General features: G+C 38.6%; 1 protein-coding gene and 1 pseudogene across 6 annotated transcripts in view; one reads left to right on the top strand and one right to left on the bottom strand.

Annotated features, from left to right (window-relative positions):
* HERC2 (HECT and RLD domain containing E3 ubiquitin protein ligase 2) overlaps positions 1-22,065 on the top strand; it is a 238,564-nt gene that overhangs the window by 162,974 nt on the left and 53,525 nt on the right. For all 6 annotated transcript variants that reach the window (XM_055571827.1, XM_055571826.1, XM_055571828.1 and 3 more), the window contains 12 exons: positions 341-452; positions 2,109-2,190; positions 2,297-2,440; positions 3,853-3,943; positions 4,236-4,413; positions 4,601-4,682; positions 4,761-4,932; positions 5,665-5,809; positions 6,750-6,975; positions 16,666-16,837; positions 18,269-18,458; positions 19,018-19,158. In XM_055571827.1, the coding sequence (XP_055427802.1) occupies positions 341-452; positions 2,109-2,190; positions 2,297-2,440; positions 3,853-3,943; positions 4,236-4,413; positions 4,601-4,682; positions 4,761-4,932; positions 5,665-5,809; positions 6,750-6,975; positions 16,666-16,837; positions 18,269-18,458; positions 19,018-19,158 (1,735 nt within the window). The remainder of the gene's footprint in view (positions 1-340; positions 453-2,108; positions 2,191-2,296; positions 2,441-3,852; positions 3,944-4,235; positions 4,414-4,600; positions 4,683-4,760; positions 4,933-5,664; positions 5,810-6,749; positions 6,976-16,665; positions 16,838-18,268; positions 18,459-19,017; positions 19,159-22,065) is intronic.
* Positions 13,074-18,379, bottom strand: LOC129646108 (NADH dehydrogenase [ubiquinone] 1 alpha subcomplex subunit 5-like; annotated as a pseudogene).

Below are 22,065 nucleotides of genomic sequence, written 5' to 3'. Positions count from 1 at the left end.
AGATAGTAAAGGACAGGGAAGCCTTTGCAATCTGTGGGATTGCAGAGAGTCAGATAGGACTTACCGACTAAACAACAATAACAACTCCTAGAAAGATTTCCACCAGGATAAATAGCTAAAGTTAAATTCTAGTATTGAAAGGTAGTATGTTGGTTTGTAGACATTTTGACCCTCTGTACCACTAACTTTTGTGTATACTTTGGATTTTGTTTAGTTATAGCAAAATTTTAAGTGTTTGGTAGTAACCAGCAAAGTGTGTGCTTTAGGTTGTTTCCTCTTTATTTAAAAAATTGCTATGTGATTAACCTCTGTTTCTGTTTTATTTTTTTACTTTGATTAGCCTTATTAGAAAGAAGGCAGCAGGTCTGGAATCAGCAGCTACAATAAGAACCAAAGTATTTGTGTGGGGCCTGAATGACAAGGACCAGCTGGGAGGTCTGAAGGGTTCCAAGGTGTGTGCCTGACACCCCATGCGCTCGCCACCCCACACTGCTTGGGCCCACACAGGCCCAGAGTTAGCCAGGCCTCTTAAAATTTTTATAATGATTTTCCCCTTTGTGTGTGTGTGTGTGTGTGTTTAATTTATTTATTTTTAATTGAAGGGTTTAATATTGCTTTACAATATTGGTTTGATTTCTACTATACATCATACCTTTTATATGTTGTTTTTAAAATGGACTTTTCTTAAGTAATTCTTGACATGAACTCATAGATATTATCATTTTAGATTCTAAGATGCCTCTGTCCTTAGAAAACAGTGCATGTTAGGTATAGTTGCATTGTTGCTGTTTTATAAACTAGAAGATACAGTTCCGAAAACATTTGACAAGCGTAGAGGTGAAAATTGTAGACTGTAATTATATTTTAAAGAGTAGGAATGACAAGGTATGCATTTGAACTCGAGTTGAATTCACCTGTGGCTCTCAACTAAGGTGCCACAGAATAGATTCCTCCAAGGTTTAGTGTCTGAAAACAGTTTCTTTTTGACTGAGCATCTCTATTACTTGGGTTTCTCAGGTTGTGCTATTGGTAAGGAACCTACCTGCCAATGCTGGAGACCCAAGAGATGAGGGTTCAATCCCTGGGTCGGGAAGATTCCCTGGAGGAAGCCATAGCAGCACACTCCAGTATTCTTGCCTGAAGAATCCCACAGATAGAGAAGCTTGGCAGCTTCAGTCCATAAGGTCACAGAGAATTGAACATGACTGAAGTGACTTAGCACAAACACAACTTAGTATTTCACGAGACCTCACTCATTGTAAGATCCCTGTTATTTGCATTGTTGAGACACTGAAACGGAAAGTTAGAACTCATTCATTTTGAGACCATGGTTCTAGTATGATGAAAATGATCCTGTATAATTCAGCAGCCTTGGGTTCCCTTTGTTTTTGAGGCCGCTGCACTGCCTTTGGAGATGTGTGGGGCCCAGGAGATCTGGGTGCTTCTCTTATTACTGTGGGCTCTCTAGAGGGCCCTGTGTGCACATGGGCGTTTGCACACGAAAGGCAGATGGGTGCTTCAGAGTTGGGATAAAGAGCGTCCTTCTTCCATGGTAGCATTGCCTGTTTGATACTTCATGACGTATGGGCATCATAAAAGGCTTTTTAGACAAGGGCTTTAGTAATTTTAAATGAAATCACATTCATCTCTAATGGAAAATTTACGCATATATTAATAGTTTCTTAAAGAAGTCAGAATTAACAAGAATGAGGAGGACATGACTTGAAATAAAATATAGTTTACCAAATGTTTATAACTTTATAGTATGTGTATTTTTTTTTTCACCTTTTATTATGGAGATGTTCAGATGTACCTCCCTGGTAGACAGAATAGAGACTTGCTCCTTTTGTCACTGTACGAGCTTTAGCAGTTGTGGATGGTCACATTTTTGTCTTTATTTTCTACATAGCCTCACCCCTACGTATTTTAAAGTAAATTCCAGTATATCATTTCATTCTTAAAATGCTTATGCATCTGTAATAGACAAGAGATTCTTTGGAGAGTGTAACCATGTAAATTCTTTGTACTATTTAATACAATTACTTGTAATTTTAAAAGTGTAAATAAAATTTTTTTTTCTTTTGCTTTTTTAAAAAATTTTGTTTTAGATAAAAGTTCCGTCATTCTCTGAGACACTTTCTGCTTTGAATGTAGTACAGGTGGCTGGTGGTTCTAAAAGTTTGTTTGCAGGTATGATTATTCAAATAATATAAAAGTTTTAAATGATGTTGAAGCCTAAGTATATAGTTCTTGTGTCACAAAAAGTGAGTCTCTTCCTCACTCCTGTTTCTTACAGTGACAGTGGAAGGAAAAGTATATGCCTGTGGAGAAGCCACGAATGGCCGGCTGGGGCTGGGCATCTCCAGTGGGACTGTGCCCATCCCGCGACAGATCACAGCTCTCAGCAGTTACGTGGTCAAGAAGGTGGCTGTTCACTCAGGTACAGGCCAGAATTGACACTTGTGCTCAGACAAGCCTGCTGCTCAGGCTCTGTAATTAACCGGGGCTTTAAACAGTTTCCCCTAGAGTGTCCTTGCATTCTGTCTAGTTCTACTCATTATTAGAAGTAAAAATTGGGTAATGTAAAACTTTAGATGGTCTAGAGTTTAATTATTTTTGTTGCACAAGACTTTTTGGAGATCACGGGTTATTGGTATTCTGCCATGTGTGGCGTACCCCTCCAAAGGAGGGGATTTTTAATTTTGAGCTGTGGTCTCAGGTTCATAAACGATTGCAGTAATCATGTTCTGTGCCTAAATATGTGTTATTTTTTGGGAACAGAGCCTGTGAGTTTCATCAGATTTCAAGAGTCTGTAAATTCTAGCCATAAGAAAGGATCATTTTTTGAAAAGTCGCACTGCTTCAATTCAGGAAACATATAGAGCATTATTTTAAAGCACTGTGCTTGGCTTCTGAGGAATGAAACTGACTTAGATACAAACTGAGTTTGTATTTATACTGAATAGGGTTAGATTTAACCCTGTATAACAGAAGATCTGAACAGTAGTGCCTTGAGCAAGATCGTGTTTTACCATTCTCCTCTGTAAAAGTCTGGAGGTGAAGGGGAGGGACAGTGTTGCAGATACAGTACCCGTGAGGGACACTGGGTTACTGTCCATCCCCGTTGCAGCTACAGGTGAGCACATAAGCATTTCCTCAAGCCCACTCTGCCCCTTCAGAGAGCTTTTCTGGAAGCCTCACTTGTCGATCGCATCTTTGTCACCGTCCTCTCTGGGCGAGGGAGTGTGGGAAACATTGTTTTTAGCTGAGCACATTGCCTTGGATCATGTGGGCTCTGTTGGTAAGTGGGTCTTGGATCCTAGGAGCTGGTGACAGAGAGGAAACACTCTTCAGTTCTGAGCTGGGATAGATGGAGTTAAAGAGTGGGCCGTGGTGAGGAAAGAGTGTGAGCTGATTGTTTTGGGAAGAGTGAGCATAATGCCTTTATTGCAATTGATGGTACTTTTGCTTTAGTAATTTCATTGTTGAGATGTATTTCACAAAAGCCTGAATACCATTACACTTGCTAATTTGTCTAATTGCAAATGAACTTAGTTTTACTTTTTCCATCTGAATTTTGATCTTTTATATATTTAATATAGCAACCCCATTAAACGTAATAATGCTAAAAATAGCAATATTTTGCTGCTTCTTTGCAAGTAAAATCCTTTCTAGGACTTGAACTTTATAGAAATGTTCATTTATTTTATATAATTGTCATCCTTAAATGTTGATCCCATTTACTCATTTGACAGATACTCACACATACTGTGTGCCAAGCAAAAGAGGTAGTTATGCTGTTAACTTCTTTTAAACCAACTTTGGCAGCCTCTATCTATGTGAATGTTGCAGGTGGACGGCACGCTACCGCTCTAACTGTCGATGGCAAAGTGTTTTCCTGGGGTGAGGGTGATGACGGCAAACTTGGACACTTTAGTAGAATGTAAGAATATTTTCTTCATTTTTGCTAATAAGAAACTGTTAATAATAATGAATGCTTTTGGATAATTTTTGTAAAAAATTGAATAGGATGGGTTATTTATGCAAAAGAAACTTAAAAATACATTTAAAAAATATCTCTGAATGTGATTTGCCTCATATGCTCTAAGGTTTGATAGTTAAGTGAATCTAAAGATACTGTTTTGATTAAATGTGGATCAGTGTAGATGTCCTTTTTTCCCCTTCTTTAAAGAGGCTAGATTGATGATAGGGAATATTATTTAATCTTGCTTTAGGAACTGTGACAAGCCACGGCTGATAGAGGCCCTGAAAACCAAGCGAATCCGGGATATTGCCTGTGGGAGCTCACACAGTGCAGCTCTCACGTCCAGTGGTGAACTGTACACATGGGGTCTTGGAGAGTACGGCCGCTTGGGACATGGGGATAACACAACACAACTGAAGCCCAAAATGGTGATTATACCTATTTTTGTTGCATACAGAAAGCTCCCCATCTGCTGATTTCCAGAGAAGATAAGCTCCAAGTCTAGGACAGTTCATAAAGATGTGTGCAGTATTGGCTTTCATTTTGTGGGGAAAAATTTCCCTTGCTTTCTTGGTGCCTGTGCTTGATTCTGTTTTTAAATTTGTAATTGAGTAGGTGAAAGTCCTTCTTGGTCACAGAGTAATCCAAGTGGCATGTGGAAGTAGAGATGCACAGACCCTGGCTCTGACTGATGAAGGTAAGTCCTGTCTGACTCCACGTTTTAGGGGAGGAATGTTGTGAGATGCTGGCCTGATGTCTATATTTTTAAACCTAGGTTTGGTATTTTCTTGGGGTGATGGTGACTTTGGAAAATTGGGCCGGGGAGGAAGTGAAGGCTGTAACATCCCCCAGAACATCGAGAGACTTAATGGACAAGGGGTGTGCCAGATCGAATGTGGAGCACAGTTCTCCCTGGCCCTCACCAAGTCGGGTGTAGTTTGGACATGGTATGTAAATGCCTGTCACCCACCAGTGTGTCTGTTCAGGGGCTTGCAGGAAGGGGGACGCCTTATTTTCTTGCTCATCCAGGCATCTTTGTCCTTTTATTTATTTTGAGTTGGGATTAGTGACAATATTATAAGAAGAAATATCGAATTATAACTGGGTTGTTTAGAAAAGAACACTGGAGAAATTTTAGCCTAGCTTGTCTTTCTTATTTAGATAAAGTATGTGTAGAGGCTTTTTTCTGCTTTTTTTGCCATGCAAGGAGCCTAGTGATCACATGTGTGGAAAACAGATTTCTGATTTCTTTGATCCCTGAAAAAGTTCATGTGTGTTTCCAGTGAAAGATTATTAAATCAGAGAGAGGTGGAATATCCAGCTGACCATGGGCAGACAGTGTGATGGCCTTGGTCTTAGTGTCATGACTCAGAGGCAGCTTGGGGAAGAATCACTACAGAGATCTTTTAAGAGCCATTTGAGGTTGCATGTCATGTTTTCAGTCTCTGTATGAAATCTACATCAGTAACTTAAATACCATTAAACACATTAAGGATCTTGCTAGCAGAATTAATGTATTATTTTGAATTAATGGTATACTATTTTATAATTTCTAAGACCTTGGGCATTGTGTCTGTTGTCATTGAGCTGACTCTAGTGCTGTGGCAGTGAATATTTTGCTGTGGGGTATTGCCAGATCATACTCATGTATTAAAATGCTCACTGTTGATTCCTTGCAGGGGGAAGGGGGACTATTTCAGACTGGGCCATGGCTCGGATGTGCATGTGCGGAAACCACAGGTGGTGGAAGGGCTGAGAGGGAAGAAGATTGTGCATGTGGCTGTCGGGGCCCTGCACTGCTTGGCGGTCACTGATGCAGGACAGGTAAGGGAGCTCGGGACAAGAGCTTATGTTGATAGTGTAACTTGTGACAAAATGAAGTGAGTCTTGGTACTTGGAAAACCAGAATGGTGGGCTGTGTCCACTGTGTTCCTGTGTACATTTGCCTAACTGTCAGCATGAGTGAGGGCGTCCAGGAAAGACTGCTGAGTAATGCACGTTATAAAGTAGTGAGCTTTCCCACTGTAATGTCTGAAGGGAAATGTATGTATTTCATTTCTGAACTAAAGTTATCCTCGATAAGAGTTGCTTGTTCCTCCACCATAAGAGGCTATCCTGTGACAGGCTCAGAGATAATATAATTTGAAATTATGACAATTTGAAATGTATGACAATAAATCAGCATATTGTACTTCAATCAGAATGAAATAAAAATGAATTATACTTCCTAATTCTGTAAAGCACAAAATTCCTTGAAAAGTAAACATATTTTTTGGATCATTTTCTCTTTTCAAAATTAAGGAAAAAATGTTACAATATTTAGTTAAAGAGGAGAACTTCCTGCTTCTAAGAACAGTATATAGATGAATTCATTGGGTTGATATTACGTAAATGAAAGTGAAAGTTGCTCAGTCATGTCTGACTCTTTACAGTCCATGGAATTCTCCAGGCCAGAATACTGGAGCAGGTAGCCTTTCCCTTCTCCAGGGGATCTTCCCAACCCAGGCGATCGAACCCAGGTCTCCTGCATTGCAGGCAGATTCTTTACCAGCTGAGTCACAAGGGAAGCCCAAGAATACTGGAGTGGGTAGCCTATCTCTTCTCCAGCAGGTCCCTTCTTGACCCAGTAATCGAACTAGGGTCTCCTGCATTGTAGGCAGATTCTTTACCAGCGGAGCTATCCAGGAAGCACTCACCAAGAATTTTGAAGTAAACTTAAAGAATGTTCTGAAATGTTGAAAAATTATTTTTATCTCCTTAACAGGTGTACGCTTGGGGTGACAATGACCACGGCCAACAGGGCAATGGCACAACCACAGTTAATAGGAAGCCCACACTTGTGCAAGGCTTAGAAGGCCAGAAGATCACACGAGTAGCTTGCGGGTCTTCTCACAGTGTGGCGTGGACAACCGTTGATGTGGCAACACCCTCTGTTCACGAGCCTGTCCTCTTCCAGACTGCAAGAGACCCTTTAGGTGCTTCCTATTTAGGTAACCGAGATCTGTGTTTTATACGAGATCCTTCTGCATAGATAGAATGTCATAGATGGAATGTTTAATACTGCTACTAGATTAAAGTTTGTAGCACCGAGTTACCTATGTTCTGAACCATAGCCCCAGAGTCGTCATGGTGCTCTGTGCTGTGATTTATGCTGGAATGAAAACTAGAAGTACAGTACTGGTTCTTGTGATCAGGACAGCTCTGGCAATGCTGTGCACGTGTGCAGACAGGGGGACTTTAAAGTTTAGGCATTTGGTGTTTTCAACAGCTCTATTTAGAGCTGAATTCATATATGTATTGATCACTGAGGAAGGCTTTCTTGTCTCTTCTTGCTATTCTTTGGAACTCTGCATTCAGATGCTTATATCTTTCCTTTTCTCCTTTGCTTTTCACTTCTCTTCTTTTCACAGCTATTTGTAAGGCCTCCCCAGACAGCCTTTTTTTTTTTTTTTTTTTTTTGCATTTCTTTTCCATGGGAATGGTCTTGATCCCTGTCTCCTGTACAATGTCATGAACCTCATTCCATAATTCATCAGGCACTCTATCTACCAGAGCTGGTCCCTTAAATCTATTTCTCACTTCCACTGTATAATCATAAGGGATTTGATTTAGGTCATACCTGAATGGTCTAGTGGTTTTCCCTACTTTCTTCAGTTTAAGTCTGAATTTGGCAATAAGAAGTTCATGGTTTGAGCCACAGTCAGCTCCTGGTCTTGTTTTTGCTGACTGTATAGAGCTTCTCCATCTTTGGCTGCAAAGAATATAATCAGTCTGATTTCGGTGTTGACCATGTGGTGATGTCCATGTGTAGAGTCTTCTCTTGTGTTGTTGGAAGAGGGTGTTTGTTATGACCAGTGCATTTTCTTGGCCAAATTCTATTAGTCTTTGCCCTGCTTCATTCCGTATTCCAAGGCCAAATTTGCCTGTTACTCCAGGTGTTTCTTGACTTCCTACTTTTGCATTCTAGTCCCCTATAATGACAAGGACATCTTTTTTGGATGTTAGTTCTAAAAGGTCTTAGAGGTCTTCATAGAACTGTTCAACCTTAGCTTCTTCAGCGTTACTGGTTGGGCATAAACTTGGATTACTGTGATAGTGAATGGTTTGCCTTGGAAACGAACAGAGATCATTCTGTGTAGTGCTAAATCACTGTAATTTTACTTTACATTTTGCTAATGACTAATGATGTTGAGTGTCTTACTAGGCTTTAAGTGTCTATTCATATCTTTGGCCTGTATGTAAACCTAGGTTGTTTGTTTCCTTATTGTTGAGTTCTGAACAGTCTGTATGTATTCTGTATACAAGTCTTTCATCAGATATTTAATTTGCACAGTGTGACTTGTCTGTTTATTCTCTCAGGTAAATTTTGAAGAGCAAAAGATTTTAATTTTGATGAAGTCTGATTTATCCATTTTTATCTTCTATGAATCATAGTTTGGGTGTTGTATTTAAATAACCTTTACCTAACTCAACATCATAAAGATTCTTTTCCCATGTTTTTTTGTAAAAGTTCTATAGTTTTAGGTGTATGCTTGATCTTCAGTTAAAGTTCATACATGGTGTGAGGTATGAATTGAAATTTAGTTTTGGTATTTGGATATCCAGTTGTTTCAGTTGCATTGTTCAAAAACACAGTATCCGATACTGGATGCTTGGGGCTAGTGCACTGGAATGACCCAGAGGGATGGTATGGGGAGGAAGGAGGGAGGAGGGTTCAGGATGGGGAACACATGTATACCTGTGGTGGATTCATTACGATATTTGGCATAACTAATACAATTTTGTAAAGTTTAAAAATAAAATAAAATAAAAAAAAAACAGTATCATTTCTGTATTGGAAGAATTTGTACTTGTGTTAAAAAATAAGTTGTTTATGTATGTGTGGGTCTATTTCTGGATTCTCAGATGTGTTTTGTTGATTTGTTTTTGTATTTTGATTCAAATACCACATTGTCTTGATTACTGTAGCTTTATAAAAGACTGAATTCAGGCTTTGGTAATTCTTTAGCTTTGTTCTTTTTCAAATAGGTTTTGGGTATTCTAGACCCTTTGCATTTCCATGTAACTTTTAGAATCAGCTTGTGCGTTTTTATAAAATAACCTACTTGGGATTTTGATTACTTTGACTATAAATCAATTTGGGGTTTGCTTCACAGTATTGAATCTTCCCACTCACGAGTATACTATTTCTCTCCATTTGTTTATGTCTTTAATATTTCTCAGCAATATTTTATAGTCTCAGTATACAAGTCTTGCATATCTTTTGTCATATTTGTCCCTAAATATTTCATATTGTTCATTCTGTTATAAATGGTATTTTAAAAAATTTCTTTTGTTCCTTGTTCTTTTCTAGAAATATTCAAGTTGCTCCTTATTAGTGTGTAGAAATACATTAATTTTTTTAGGACATTTGGATTACTTCCAGTTTTGGGCTGTTACAAGTAAAATCTGCTATTAGTTTTCACATTCAGGTTTTTGAGTTAAGTCTTCCATACCTTGAATACACCCCACTTGATTTTGCTACTTTTCATTTCTTTGATTTTCTCTCGTCTGTTTTCAGTTTTATTGGTTTCTGTTCTCACCTTTATGCTTGCTTTATGTTTATTTTCTATTCTTTTCTACTTTCTTGAGATGAGAGCTTAGATTATTGATTTGAGACTGTTTGTCTTATCTTGTGTAAACTTTTAGTACTGTAAACTTCTGTCTTGGCACTGATTTAGCTACATCTCTCAAAATTTCATATGTTTTATTTTCTTTTTCATTTAGTTCTATATATAAATGTATGTATAATTGAGGACATAAGTAATTTTATTTTTGTATAACCTTAAACTTGCCAAACTGCTTCATTCTTTTAATACAATTTATCTTCTGTTTGATACCCAGCTGCACTCATACTGAAATTTAGTGACAACTACTTAGTGATTCCAGCTTGAAGTTATAACCATACACCAGATGTTTTGAATACAAGCCAATCTGTATGTTGGGTAAACTTAAGAACTCTTAGTGTCTCTTCTTTTGCAGAAACTCTCTCTCTCTCCTGCTGTACTTTGTTTGATCAAGAAGACTAAAGGCAAATGGCCAGAAAGCCAACTTCCTTCAGTTGAGACAGAAATGTTTTTCCAACTTCTCCTATAAATAATATTTCAAATACCAAATTAGTTTTCCCAGTGTATACCAAATTCTAATTTGATGGGTTTTTTTCTTACTACTTCTCTTCAGTGACCTATAAATTTGTTTAAATAATAAGTACCTTTTCTATTTTTTTTTCACAATGAAAAATTAAATGATGTGTTGAATACACTACTAAAAATACTTCACCTCTCAAATATGGTCTCTATGTTGAAAATTACGGAATTTTTCCAGTTAACTTTCAAATCTTGGCACAATCTCTCTGTTTTAAAAAAATATATCATTTTTGAAATAATTTGAATCAGTTCCATTCAGTCGCTCAGTTGTGTCTGACTTTGTGACCCCATGAACTGCAGCACGCCAGGCCTCCCTGTCCATCACCAACTCCCGGAGCCTACCCAAACCCATGTCCATTGAGTCAGTGATGCCATCCAACCATCTTATCCTCTGTCGTCCCCTTCTCCTCCTGCCCTCAATCTTCCCCAGCATCAGGGTCTTTTCAAATGAGTCAGCCCTTCACATCAGATCGCCAAAGTATTGGAGCTTCAGTCTCAACATCAGCCCTTCCAATGAACACCCAGGACTGATCTCCCTTAGGATGGACTGGTTGGATCTCCTTGCAGTCCAAGGGACTCTCAAGAGTCTTCTCCAACACTGCAGTTCAAAACTACCAATTCTTCTGTGCTCAGCTTTCTTTAGAGTCCAACTCTCACATCCATACATGACCACAGGAAAAACCATAGCCTTGACTAGACGGACCTTTGTTGGCAAAGTAATGTCTCTGCTTTTTAATATGCTATCTAGGTTGGTCATAACTTTCCTTCCAGGAGTAAGCGTCTTTTAATTTCATGGCTGCAGTCACCATGTGCAGTGATTTTGGAGCCCTCTGTTTCTACTGTTGCCCCATCTATTTGCCACGAAGTGATGGGACCGGATGCCATGATCTTAGTGTTCTGAATGTTGAGCTTTAAGCCAACTTTTTCACTTGCCTCTTTCACTTTCATCAAGAGTCTCTTTAGTTCTTCACTTTCTGGCATAAGGGTAGTGTCATCTCCATATCTGAGGTTATTGATATTTCTCCTGGCAATCTTGATTCCAGCTTGGGCTTCATCCAGCCCAGCATTTCTCATGATGTACTCTGCATATAAGTTAAATAAGCAGGGTGACAGTATACAGCCTTGATGTACTCCTTTTCCTATTTGGAGTCAGTCTGTTGTTCCATGTCCAGTTCTAACTGTTGCTTCCTGACCTGCATATTCTCAAGAGGCAGGTCAAGTGGTCTGCTATTCCATCTCTTTCAGAATTTTCCACAGTTTATTGTGATCCACACAGTCAAAAGTTTTGGCATAGTCAATAAAGCAGAAATAGATGTTTTTCTGGAGCTCTCTTGTTTTTTCAGTGATCCAGCGGATGTTGGCAGTGTGATCTCTGGTTCCTCTGCCTTTTCTAAAACCAGCTTAAACATCTCGAAGTTCACGGTTCACGTATTGCTGAAGCCTGGTTTGGAGAATTTTGAGCATTACTTTACTAGCATGTGAGATGAGTGCAATTGTGCGGTAGTTTGAGCATTCTTTGGCATTGCCTTTCTTTGGGATTGGAATGAAAACTGCCCTTTTCCAGTCCTGTGGCCACTGCTGAGTTGTCCAAATTTGCTGGCATATTGAGTGCAGCACTTTACAGCATCATCTTTCAGGATTTGAAAGAGCTCCACTGGAATTCCATCACCTCCACTAGCTTTGTTCATAGTGATGCTTCCTAAGGCCCACTTGACCTCACATTCCAGAATGACTGGCTCTAGGTGAGGGATCACATCATTGTGATTATCTGGGTCTTGAAGATCTTTTTTGTACAGTTCTTCTGTATATTCTTGCAACCTCTTTTCAATATCTTCTGCTTCTGTCAGGTCCATACTATTTCTGTCCTATATCGAGCGCATCTTTGCATGAAATGTTCCCTTGGTATCGCTAGTTTTCTTGAGGAGATCTCTAGTCTTTCCCATTCTGTTGTTTTCCTCTATTTCTTTGTATTGATCGCTGAGGAAGGCTTTCTTTTCTCTCTTTGCTATTCTTTGGAAGTCTGCATTCAAATAGGTATTTCTTTCCTTTTGTCCTTTGCTTTTCTCTTCTCTTCTTTTCACGGCTATTTGTAAGGCCTTCTCAGATAGCCATTTTTCTTTTTTGCGTTTCTTTTTCTTGGGGATGGTCTTGATCCCTGTCTCCTGTACAGTGTCACGAACCGCTGTCCATAGTTCATCAGGCACTCTATCGGATCTAGTCCCTTACATCTATTTCTTACTTCCAGTATATAATTGTAAGGGATTTGATTTATGTCATACCTGAATGGGTTAGTGGTTTTCCCTTCTTTCTTCAGTTCAAGCCTGAATTTGACAATAAGGAATTTGTGATCTGAGCCACAGTCTGCTCCCGGTCTTGTTTTGGCTGACTATATAGAGCTCCATCTTTGGCTGCAAAGAATATAATCAATCTGATTTTGGTGTTGGCCATCTGGTGATGTCCATGTATAGAGTCTTCTCTTGTGTTGTTAGAAGAGAACGTTTGCTATGCCCAGTGCATTCTCTTGGCAAAACTGTTATTAGCCTTTGCCCTGCTTTGTTCTGTGTTCCAAGGCCAAATTTACCCGTTACTCCAGGTGTTTCTTGACTTCCTACCTTTGCATTCCAGTTCCCTATAATGAAAAGGACATCTTTTTTGGATGTTAGTTCTCAAAGGTCTTGTAGGTCTTCATAGAACCATTCAACTTCAGCTTCTTCAGTAATTTGAATAGCTACTCTATAAATCAAAAATTGATTCACAAGCCCCTGGTACTACAATCCATTTTATCAAGTGTCCTAAATATGTTCTGTATCAGTTTTCTTGATCATAAGATGCATATGAAAATATTTTTAATATAACTATTTTTGACTATATAGTTTCCCATGAAGACACTAGTCACTTAATGTTTATATTATCGATTTCCATTGGTTGGCAGGAGGCTCTTCCACTGAGGACTCCCATGTTTTCCACTCCACCATTTTTCTTGCAGACTTAATTCATTTTCAGCCTAAAAAAATCATCTCTTCTATTTAACCACTCTGAAGTTGCTCTTCTAATTTTACAACCTCTGGTTCCATTTTAACTATACCCAGCTTCTTATTTGTAATCTGTACTGTATACCTTCTGTATGGTGTATTTTTAGGGATTCGTCCAAGAACATCCAAGAATCTTTGTATACAATATTCTTAGCTTCTTATGTGGACTCTTAAACATAAGCCAGTCCTACAAGGGCAGTGGTCTTCTGTGGCCAGCCCACCATGACAGCCCAGTTTTATATGTTTTTCAGCTTTATTTTTGACATATGAATTATTCTTTTTGTTCCTTTTTGTGTTCTAGTTGCTTTATTAAAAAAAAGCTAGTTAAGAACTTTCACCTCTCTGTGTAGTATTTTTAAACCATAAATTTAATTCCTTTAAGATTTAGGGCTAGCTGTTTATTTTCTAGTAAGGTTTGTGTCTTCGATGGAAGTTTAACTTACTGGCATAAAGTTGTCTCAGTGTTTGCTTATTTTTGTTTTAATATTTGTAGACTCTATAGTGGTGTTATTACTCATTCCTTACATTGGTAATTGTGTCTTCTCTTTCCAGTTTGTCTATAGCTTTATCAGTTTTATTAAGTGTATTCAAAGAATAAGCTAATGGTTTCCTTGATTTTCCTTCATTGTTTTTCTGTTTTCTGTTTCACTGATCTTTAATCTTTATTCTTTTCTTCTAAGAAGCTTAGGTCTTTGGCTTAGGGTCTTCCCAGTTTTCTAGTGTAGTCATTTACTCTCCTTGAGTAATTGACACTGACGTCATTAATGACAGATTATCCTCTCATCCTTTGCTTTGAAATTATTGCTTTGAAATAAAGTTTGACTGATAAGAATATAGGTACAAGAGAAACTACGATATATTTTTTCCATTCTTTTTACTGTTAACCTAGTAAAAAAAAACTTCCTGGTAGGCAACATATAGTTGGATTTTGCTTTTTAATTTTTTCTCTGGGACTCTCTAATTGGGGTGTTTACTTCACTCACATTTAATGTGATTATGAATATATTTGTTTTCAATCAGTATCCTGCTGTTTTGTATTATATTAGTCCTAGCTGTTTATTGGTTTTTTCTGCTCTTTTTCTGCCTTTCTTTGAATTGTTCTTTTTGATGTTGTATTTTCTTTTTTGTTTTCTTTGAGCTTTAACTTTTTGTGTTATTTTAGTGGTTGTTTTAGGAATTATGCACCTTTAATGTATCATAGTCTGCCTTTAGCTGATTCCCTTGTAGCTCAGTTGTTAAAGAATTGACTGCAATGCAGGAGACTCAGGTTCGATTCCTGGGTGGGAAAGATCCCCTGGAGAAGGAAATGGTAACCCACTCCAGTATTCTTGGCTGGAGAATTCCATGGACAGAGGAGCCTGGCGGGCTACAGTCCGTGGGGTCGCAAGAGCTGGACTCCACTCAGCGACTGCACCAGCGCCACCTGCAGGTGGGCTCACGCTGTTTCATGCGCAGTGTGTGCCTCACGCGGTGATACATCTCTGCTTCTGCCCTCCCGGCCTCAGTGCTACTTTTGTTATGCATTTCTCTGTATGTTGTAAATGTACAGTTGTTTAAATTAGTTTTTTTAAACATCAGGTTATCTATTTAGATGAGTTAAAAGAGTATCTCTATGTTTACTCACATAGTTACTCTTTCCAGTGTTCTTCATTTCTTTGTGGAGATCCTTTTTACATCTGGAATCACTTTTCTTCTGCTTGAAGGAATTCCTTTTTTATGTCTTGTCAGCTCAGATGTGCGATTCTTCCTTTCAGCTTCTTACGGCTAAACTAGGCATTATTTTGCTTCATGTTTGCACCATGTTTTAGCTGACTGTATAGTTTTAGGTTGACATTGTTTTCATTGAGAATTTGCTGTCATTCTTATCTTTGTTCTTCTGTACATAGCATGTCTTTTATCTAAGACTGCTTTTAGGATTTTCTTTTTATTTCTCTGGTTTTTATTTTCATGATTCAAGCACTTGTGGTTCATGGTGCCTCTTAGATCTCTGGGTTTTAAGTTTTCATCCATTTTGTAAAATTGTCGGTCACTGTTCTTCAAAAAAATTTTTTTCGCTGTACCTTTGGGAAGTCTAGCTCCTTGTGTATTAGGACTCCTCAAGTTGTTCCACAGATAAATGACATTGTTCATTTTTAAACTGTTCTTTCTGTTTCACGTGAATAGTTTCTGTTGCTGTATCTTCACATGCACTCGTCTTTGCTTCATTTTCATATGCTGTTAATGTTACCAACTGTTTAAATCTCAGACATCTTAGCTACTTTTCTAGAAATTTGATTTGAGTATTTTTTTTTATTTTTTATGTCTCTGATTCTCTTTTGAACATATGGAATACAGATATAAGAAGGTAATCAGATAGCTACTTTTCTAGAAATTTGATTTGAGTACTTTTTTTATCTTTTATGTCTCTGATTCTCTTTTGAACATATGGAATACAGATATAATAAGTATTTCAACTTAAGTTGTCTGCTGATGGTAATATCTGTGTCAATTCTGGATTGTTTAGATCGATTTTTCTTCCTGAGTTGAGTGGTATTTTCCTGCCTTTCTTCCAACATGGTAACTTTTAGTTTGATGCCATACATTGTGAATGTTGCTGGAGATTTTTATGCGTGTAATGAATCTTCTTGAGCTTACATACAGTTAAATTACTCTCAAAACAGTTTGATCCCTTTGGATCTTTGTTTTGGATTTGTTAAGTGGATTCAGAGCTGATATTACTGTGGGACTAATAATTCCCTACCACTGAGTATTTTACCCAGTGCCTTGTGAATTATGAGGTCTTCCCTCTAGCTGATGGGAACAGGCAGTAGCTGGGACCTCTGTGTTCTCCTAGTCCTCTCATACAAGTTCTTTCTTTGTCTCTGAGTCATGCCCATTTATGAAGGCCTCTTATCTGGATGAGTGAGAATGCCTGCATATCTCCAGGGCACTCTCTGTGCAACTTTTCCCTCTTATCCTGTCCTGTGAACTTTGCCCACATTGGATTCCCTGGTGCTGAGCTCAACCTCCTCTTCTCACAGAGACCACTGGGCTCCATCTGGTTCTCTCCCTGTGCCCAGGCCTGGGAACTCTCAGGGCAGTGGGCTGGAACTTACTAACACTGTATATGGTGAACATACTATCTTCTCACCATTGTTGTGGATTTTTTGTTTTGCTTTACATTTCATCGATAAGTAAATATAGATAGTTACCATAGCATTTTCATGGCTTATATATGTATAGCGTAAATTGTTGTAAGTACATTTTGCAAAAGCATTTACATTTTTTTGTAGTTATAGCAAACCTTCACTATAGATGTTTGTTTTTAAACTATGCGAGATTATTAGTGAAACTAATATTTAATCTGTGAAATAGCAAAATGCAGATTGCAGTGTGCTTTGAAATGAAATGGAAAGGTCAAATTATAGAAATAGAGCAAACTCTGATCTTAAAAATTGAGGCCAGTTTTATTTTACTTTTCCAGGTGTGCTTTCTGATGCTGATTCTTCTCCTGCCAGTAATAAAATCAATGGTGCAAATAATTCTAAACCAAATCGCCCTTCTCTTGCCAAGATTCTCCTATCATTAGATGGAAATCTGGCCAAACAACAGGCCTTATCTCATATACTTACAGCATTGCAAATCATGTATGCCAGGTAAGCTTGTTTGCTAGCTTTTGAAAACCCACAATTATGTAAACTTTAGGTTTTTGTCCTTTTTTGATGGAGAATGTTTGTTACTGTTTTTAAATACTGTGAGTTCTAGGTCATACACCCTTTGATAGTGAATGATGGTATCTTTATGCTTTTCTTTTAATGGAGGTTGAAATATGAATTAGAAAATCAAGTTGAAGAACATTTTCATTATTCTTTATGGCCAATAAGCTTTATACCTGTTTTTGGGGGAAGAATTAGTTAATACTTATATACAGTAATATTTAAGACAGTTGTCATCTCCTTCACTCTTGATAAGGCAGAGATTTGATAGTGTTGTCTTTTCCTCCATTTTGCTGCTATTTTCATGCAGACTAAATAAATGGCCCATCAATCACTGTATTGTGGTTATGTACATGATGAATAGAAATAAATACTTAGGGACATTAATTTAGACTAAAGGCTAACTTAGTCGTTGAGAGGACATTTAGTCTTCGCTGCCTTGTGTGAGGCACCTTTGGTATCTGGCTTGCAATAAACACAAAATCACTGTGGATGGTGACTGCAGCCATGAAGTTAGAAGATGATTGCTTCTTGGCAGGAAAGCTATGGCAAACCTAGATAGTATATTAAAAAACAAAGACATCACTTTGCCAACAAACGTCCATATAGTCAAGGCTATAGTCAAAGTAAAGCAGTAGTCATGTACAGATGTGACAGCTGGACCATAAAGAAGGCAGAGCACTGAAGAATTGATGCTTTTAACTGTGGTGCTGGAGAAGACTTGAGAACCCCTTGGAGAGCAAGGAGATCAAACCAGTTAATCTTAAAGGAAATACATTCTGAATAATCACTGGAAGGACTAATGCTGAAGCTTTAATACTTTGGCCATCTAATGTGAATTCCAACTCACTGGAAAAGACTCTGATGCTGGGAAAGCTTGAAGACAGAAGGAGATGAGTGCAACAGAGGATGAGATGGTTGGATGGCATCACTGATAAAATGGAAGTGACCTTGGGCAAACTCCAGGAGATGGTGAGAGATAGCGAAGCCTGGTATGCCTGCTGGCCATGGGGTTGCAAAGAGTTGGATATGACTTAGTGACCTAACAACAAAAAATCCCAAGTTATCCTTAGACTCTTAACAACCAAGAAGATTTCTCAGAGAAATCCAGAGGCTTATTCTGGTCTGATTTTTATGTTGGCAGTTTTTCACCTGTTATCACTATGGTCGTTCAGTAAATAAGATCAGGAGTAAATATTTTAGGCAACAGATACATAGTAATAACATTCAATATTTTTCTAAAACTCTCTTTTTATAGTTATCCTATAATAATGAGGGAATCCTTCAGTAAACAGTTGCCCTGCCCCCTGACTCTGCCATCCTGCAGAGGTAGATGCAGTTCACCACAGGCCTGGCTTTCTCTCCTGACAGAGACACTGTGGTCGGGGCCCTGATGCCGGCTGGCATGGTTGCCCCGGTGGAGTGTCCTTCCTTCTCCTCCTCGGCACCCACTTCTGACGTATCTGCCATGGCCAGTCCCATGAATGGAGAGGAGTGTGTGCTGGCTGTTGATATTGAAGACAGATTGAGTCCCAATCCATGGCAAGAAAAGAGAGGAGAGGTAAAAAATGATAAAGCAGTAAAGCAGTGTTTGATTAGGAAGTGAAAGGTAGCTCATTTGTGTCTTATAAAGTACAAGTCATTCTTTAACTTAATTCAGAATGTTTTTGTGTCTACTACTGTGATTTTTGGCTTGAATTAGTATTCTGTTTAAAAGGAGTCTTATAGTGTGTAGATGGGAATATTCTTTTAAAAAGTTGCTAAGTACAATGTGCAGTTGTTCATCTGTAATTCTGAAACTTGAACACTCTGAAAACTAAAGGTTTTTGTATTTATTTTGGGGAAAAGCCCAGCTTGGAGAGATATGAGCTCATTTTAGTTGTTTTCATGTGATTACTTGTGAATATTAATAGGTTTTCCTGGGAACATGAATATGCTTAACTTTGCAGGGCTGTCCCAGATTGCATGGGAGGTGGTAGCTGGTAATATAAATGTCTTGTTATCTCTGTAAAATCTGGCATATTCCAGATGACCTTAGGGGTAAGTAGGCCTTTTAGAGTTAGAAGGGAAGTGTGCCATGTGGCCAAGTTTCTCCTTTTTCTTTTTCATTTTCAAACTAGATTATCTCTTCTGAGGATGCTGTGACCCCTTCTGCAGTGACCCCATCTGCTTGCTCAGCTTCTTCTCGGCCGTTTATCCCAGTAACAGATGACCCAGGAGCTGCCAGCATCATTGCAGAAACCATGACCAAAACCAAAGAGGTCAGGGGGTTTTCTTCTTTAATGGTTTATTTTGAAATAATCTTAAATGTACACTCAAGTTGCAGAAGTATTTCCTAGACATAGAGCATGGCATACTCCTTTCTGCTGTCTACCTAGATTCTCCAATTGTGTTTCTAAACTGTTGGTGGGAGAGCTGCATGGCATAATCCCAGCCTTCCTTAAAGCTTCAAAGTGTGCTTCCTAATTATCAGGACATTGCCACTGATCAGGGACTATTTTCTGCCCCAGAGACCGACTCAGATTTTGCTCATTACAGGTCTAGAACCTTCCCAGGGGTGAGGGTTACCTCTTTTTGTTTTCAATATGGAACCATCCTTAAGTTCCTCTTTTTATAAGAAATTTTATTAGAAATGCCACAGGAATGATGCAGAGTTCTTTTCAGTGCATTCTGTTGAGGTGTGTGCATTGTTGATTTGCTGCATCACAGGTTATATTCTTATTACTTTGTTAAATTTGTCTACAAGATTTCTCTATTGGAAGTTAATAAATTTTTAAAAAAAGCATGTTTATAGGTATTCCTGGGAGATAATTTACTTTGGGACTATGTTACTAGCTTATCCCTCATTATGTTTTCATCTGCCAGTTTTTAGTATCTCTTGATAATTCCATCTGGGTCCATTACTACTGTGATAATTGTCAAGTAGTGATTTTTCAGATTTCATCATTCCCTTTGGAATACCATTGTTGCTATTCTTCAGTAGGGAAGAACTTTCCCTCTTCATCTCATCTTTCTGTTGGTATATATTCATGGAATTCTATTTTACTCAAATAATATCATCATTTGACACCCAAATTGTCCCAGACTTGGCCTTTGGTAGGCCTTTCCATCTGGTTTGTCTTTCTGATGTGCCCCCATATTTCTTTGAGCACTTTTCTTTATAGCGCAGTCAGTTTAGCTCAGTCGCTCAGGCCTGTCTGACTTTTTACAACCCCGTGAACTGCATGACTCCAGGCTTCCCTGGCCATCACCAACACCTGGGGCTTGCTCAAACTCATGTCCATTGAGTTGGTGATACCATCCAAGTATCTCATCCTCTGTTGTCCCCTTATCCTGCCTTCAGTCTTTCCAGCATCAGGATCTTTTCCAGTGAGTCAGTTCTTCACATCAGGTGGTCAGAGAATTGGAGCTTCAGCTTCACTATCAGTCCTTCCAATGAATATTCAGGACTGGTTTCTTTTAGGATTGAATCTCTTTGCAGTCCAAAGGACTCTCAGAGAGTCTTCTCCAACACCACAGTTCAAAAGCATCAGTTCTTCAGGGCTCAGCTTTCTTTATGGTGCAACTCTCACATCCGTACATGACTAATGGAAAAACCATAGCTTTGACTAGATGGACCTTTGTCGGCAAAATAACGTCTCTGTTTTTTAATATGCTATCTAGGTTGGTCATAACTTTTTTCCAAGGAGCAAGCGTCTTTTAATTTCATGATTGCATTCACTATCTGTGGTGATTTGGAGCCCCCCCCCCTCCCCCAAAGTCTCTCACAGTTTCCATTGTTTCCCATCTATTTGCCATGAAGTGATGGGACCTATGCCATGATCTTCATTTTTTGAATGTTGAATTTTAAGTCAGCCTTTTCACTCTCCTCTTTCACTTTCATCAAGAGGCTCTTAGTTCCTCTTTGCTTTCTGCCATAAAGGTGGTGTCATCTGCATATTTGAGGTTTTTGATATTTCTTCTGGCAATCTTGATTCCAGCTTGTGCTTCATCCAGTCCAACATTTTGCATCATGTACTCTGCATGTAAGTTAAATAAGCAGGGTGACAATATACAGCCTTGACATACTCCCTTCCCAATTTGGAACCAGTCCGTTGTTCCATGTTTGGTTCAAACTTTTGCTTCATGACCTGCATACAGATTTCTCAGGAGGCAGGTAAGGTGGTCTGGTATTCCCATCTCCTTAAGAATTTTCCAGTTTCTTGTGATCCACACATCAAAGGTTTTAGCATAGTCAGTGAAGCAGAAGTAGATGATTTTCTTCAGTTCTAAGATCTAGTGGATGTGGCAATTTGATCTCTGCTTCCTCTGCCTTTTCTAAGTCCAGCCTGTACATCTTGAAGTTCTCAGTTCATGTACTGTTGAAGCCTAGCTTAGAGAATATTGTGCATTACTTTGCTAGCATGTGAGATGAGTGCAGTTGTGTAGTAGTTTGAACATTATTTGTCATTGCCTTTCTTTGGGATTGGCATGAAAACTGACCTTTTTCTAGCCTTGGCCACTACTGAGTTTTCCAAATTTGTTGGCATATTGAGTGCAGCATTTTAACAGCACCATCTTTTAGGATTTTAACTAGCTCAACTGGAAGTCCATCACCTCCACTAGCTTTGTTTGTAATGATGTTTCCTAAGGCCCACTTGGGTTCTCACTCCAGGATGTCTGGCTTTAGGTGAGTGATCACACCATCGTGGTTATCTGGGTCATTAAGATCTTTTTGTATAGTTCTTCTGTGTATTCTTGCCACCTCATCTTAATAGCTTCTGTCAGATCCATACTGTTACTTTTCTTTATTGAGCCCATCTTTGCCTGAAATGTTCCCTTGGTATCTCTGATTTTCTTGAAGAGATCTCTAGTCCTTCCCATTCTATTGTTTTCTTCCATTTCTTTGCACTGATCACTGAGGAAGGCTTTCTTATCTCTCTTTGCTATTCTTTGGAACTCTACATTCAGATGGGTATATCTTTTTTTTTTCCTCCTTTGCCTTTCACTTCTCTTCTTTTATCAGCTATTGGTAAAGCTTCCTCAGACACTGTTTTGCCTTTTTACATTTCTTTTTCTTGGGGATGGTTTTGATCATGGCTTCCTGTACAGTGTTATAAACCTCCTTCCATAGTTCATCAGGCAGTCTGTCTGTCAGACCTAATCCCTTGAATCTATTTCTCACTTCC

Source organism: Bubalus kerabau, chromosome 3 (assembly GCF_029407905.1).
Source record: "Bubalus kerabau isolate K-KA32 ecotype Philippines breed swamp buffalo chromosome 3, PCC_UOA_SB_1v2, whole genome shotgun sequence".
Classification (NCBI taxonomy): Eukaryota; Metazoa; Chordata; class Mammalia; order Artiodactyla; family Bovidae; genus Bubalus; species Bubalus kerabau.
This window is presented reverse-complemented; position numbering and strand designations above follow the sequence as displayed.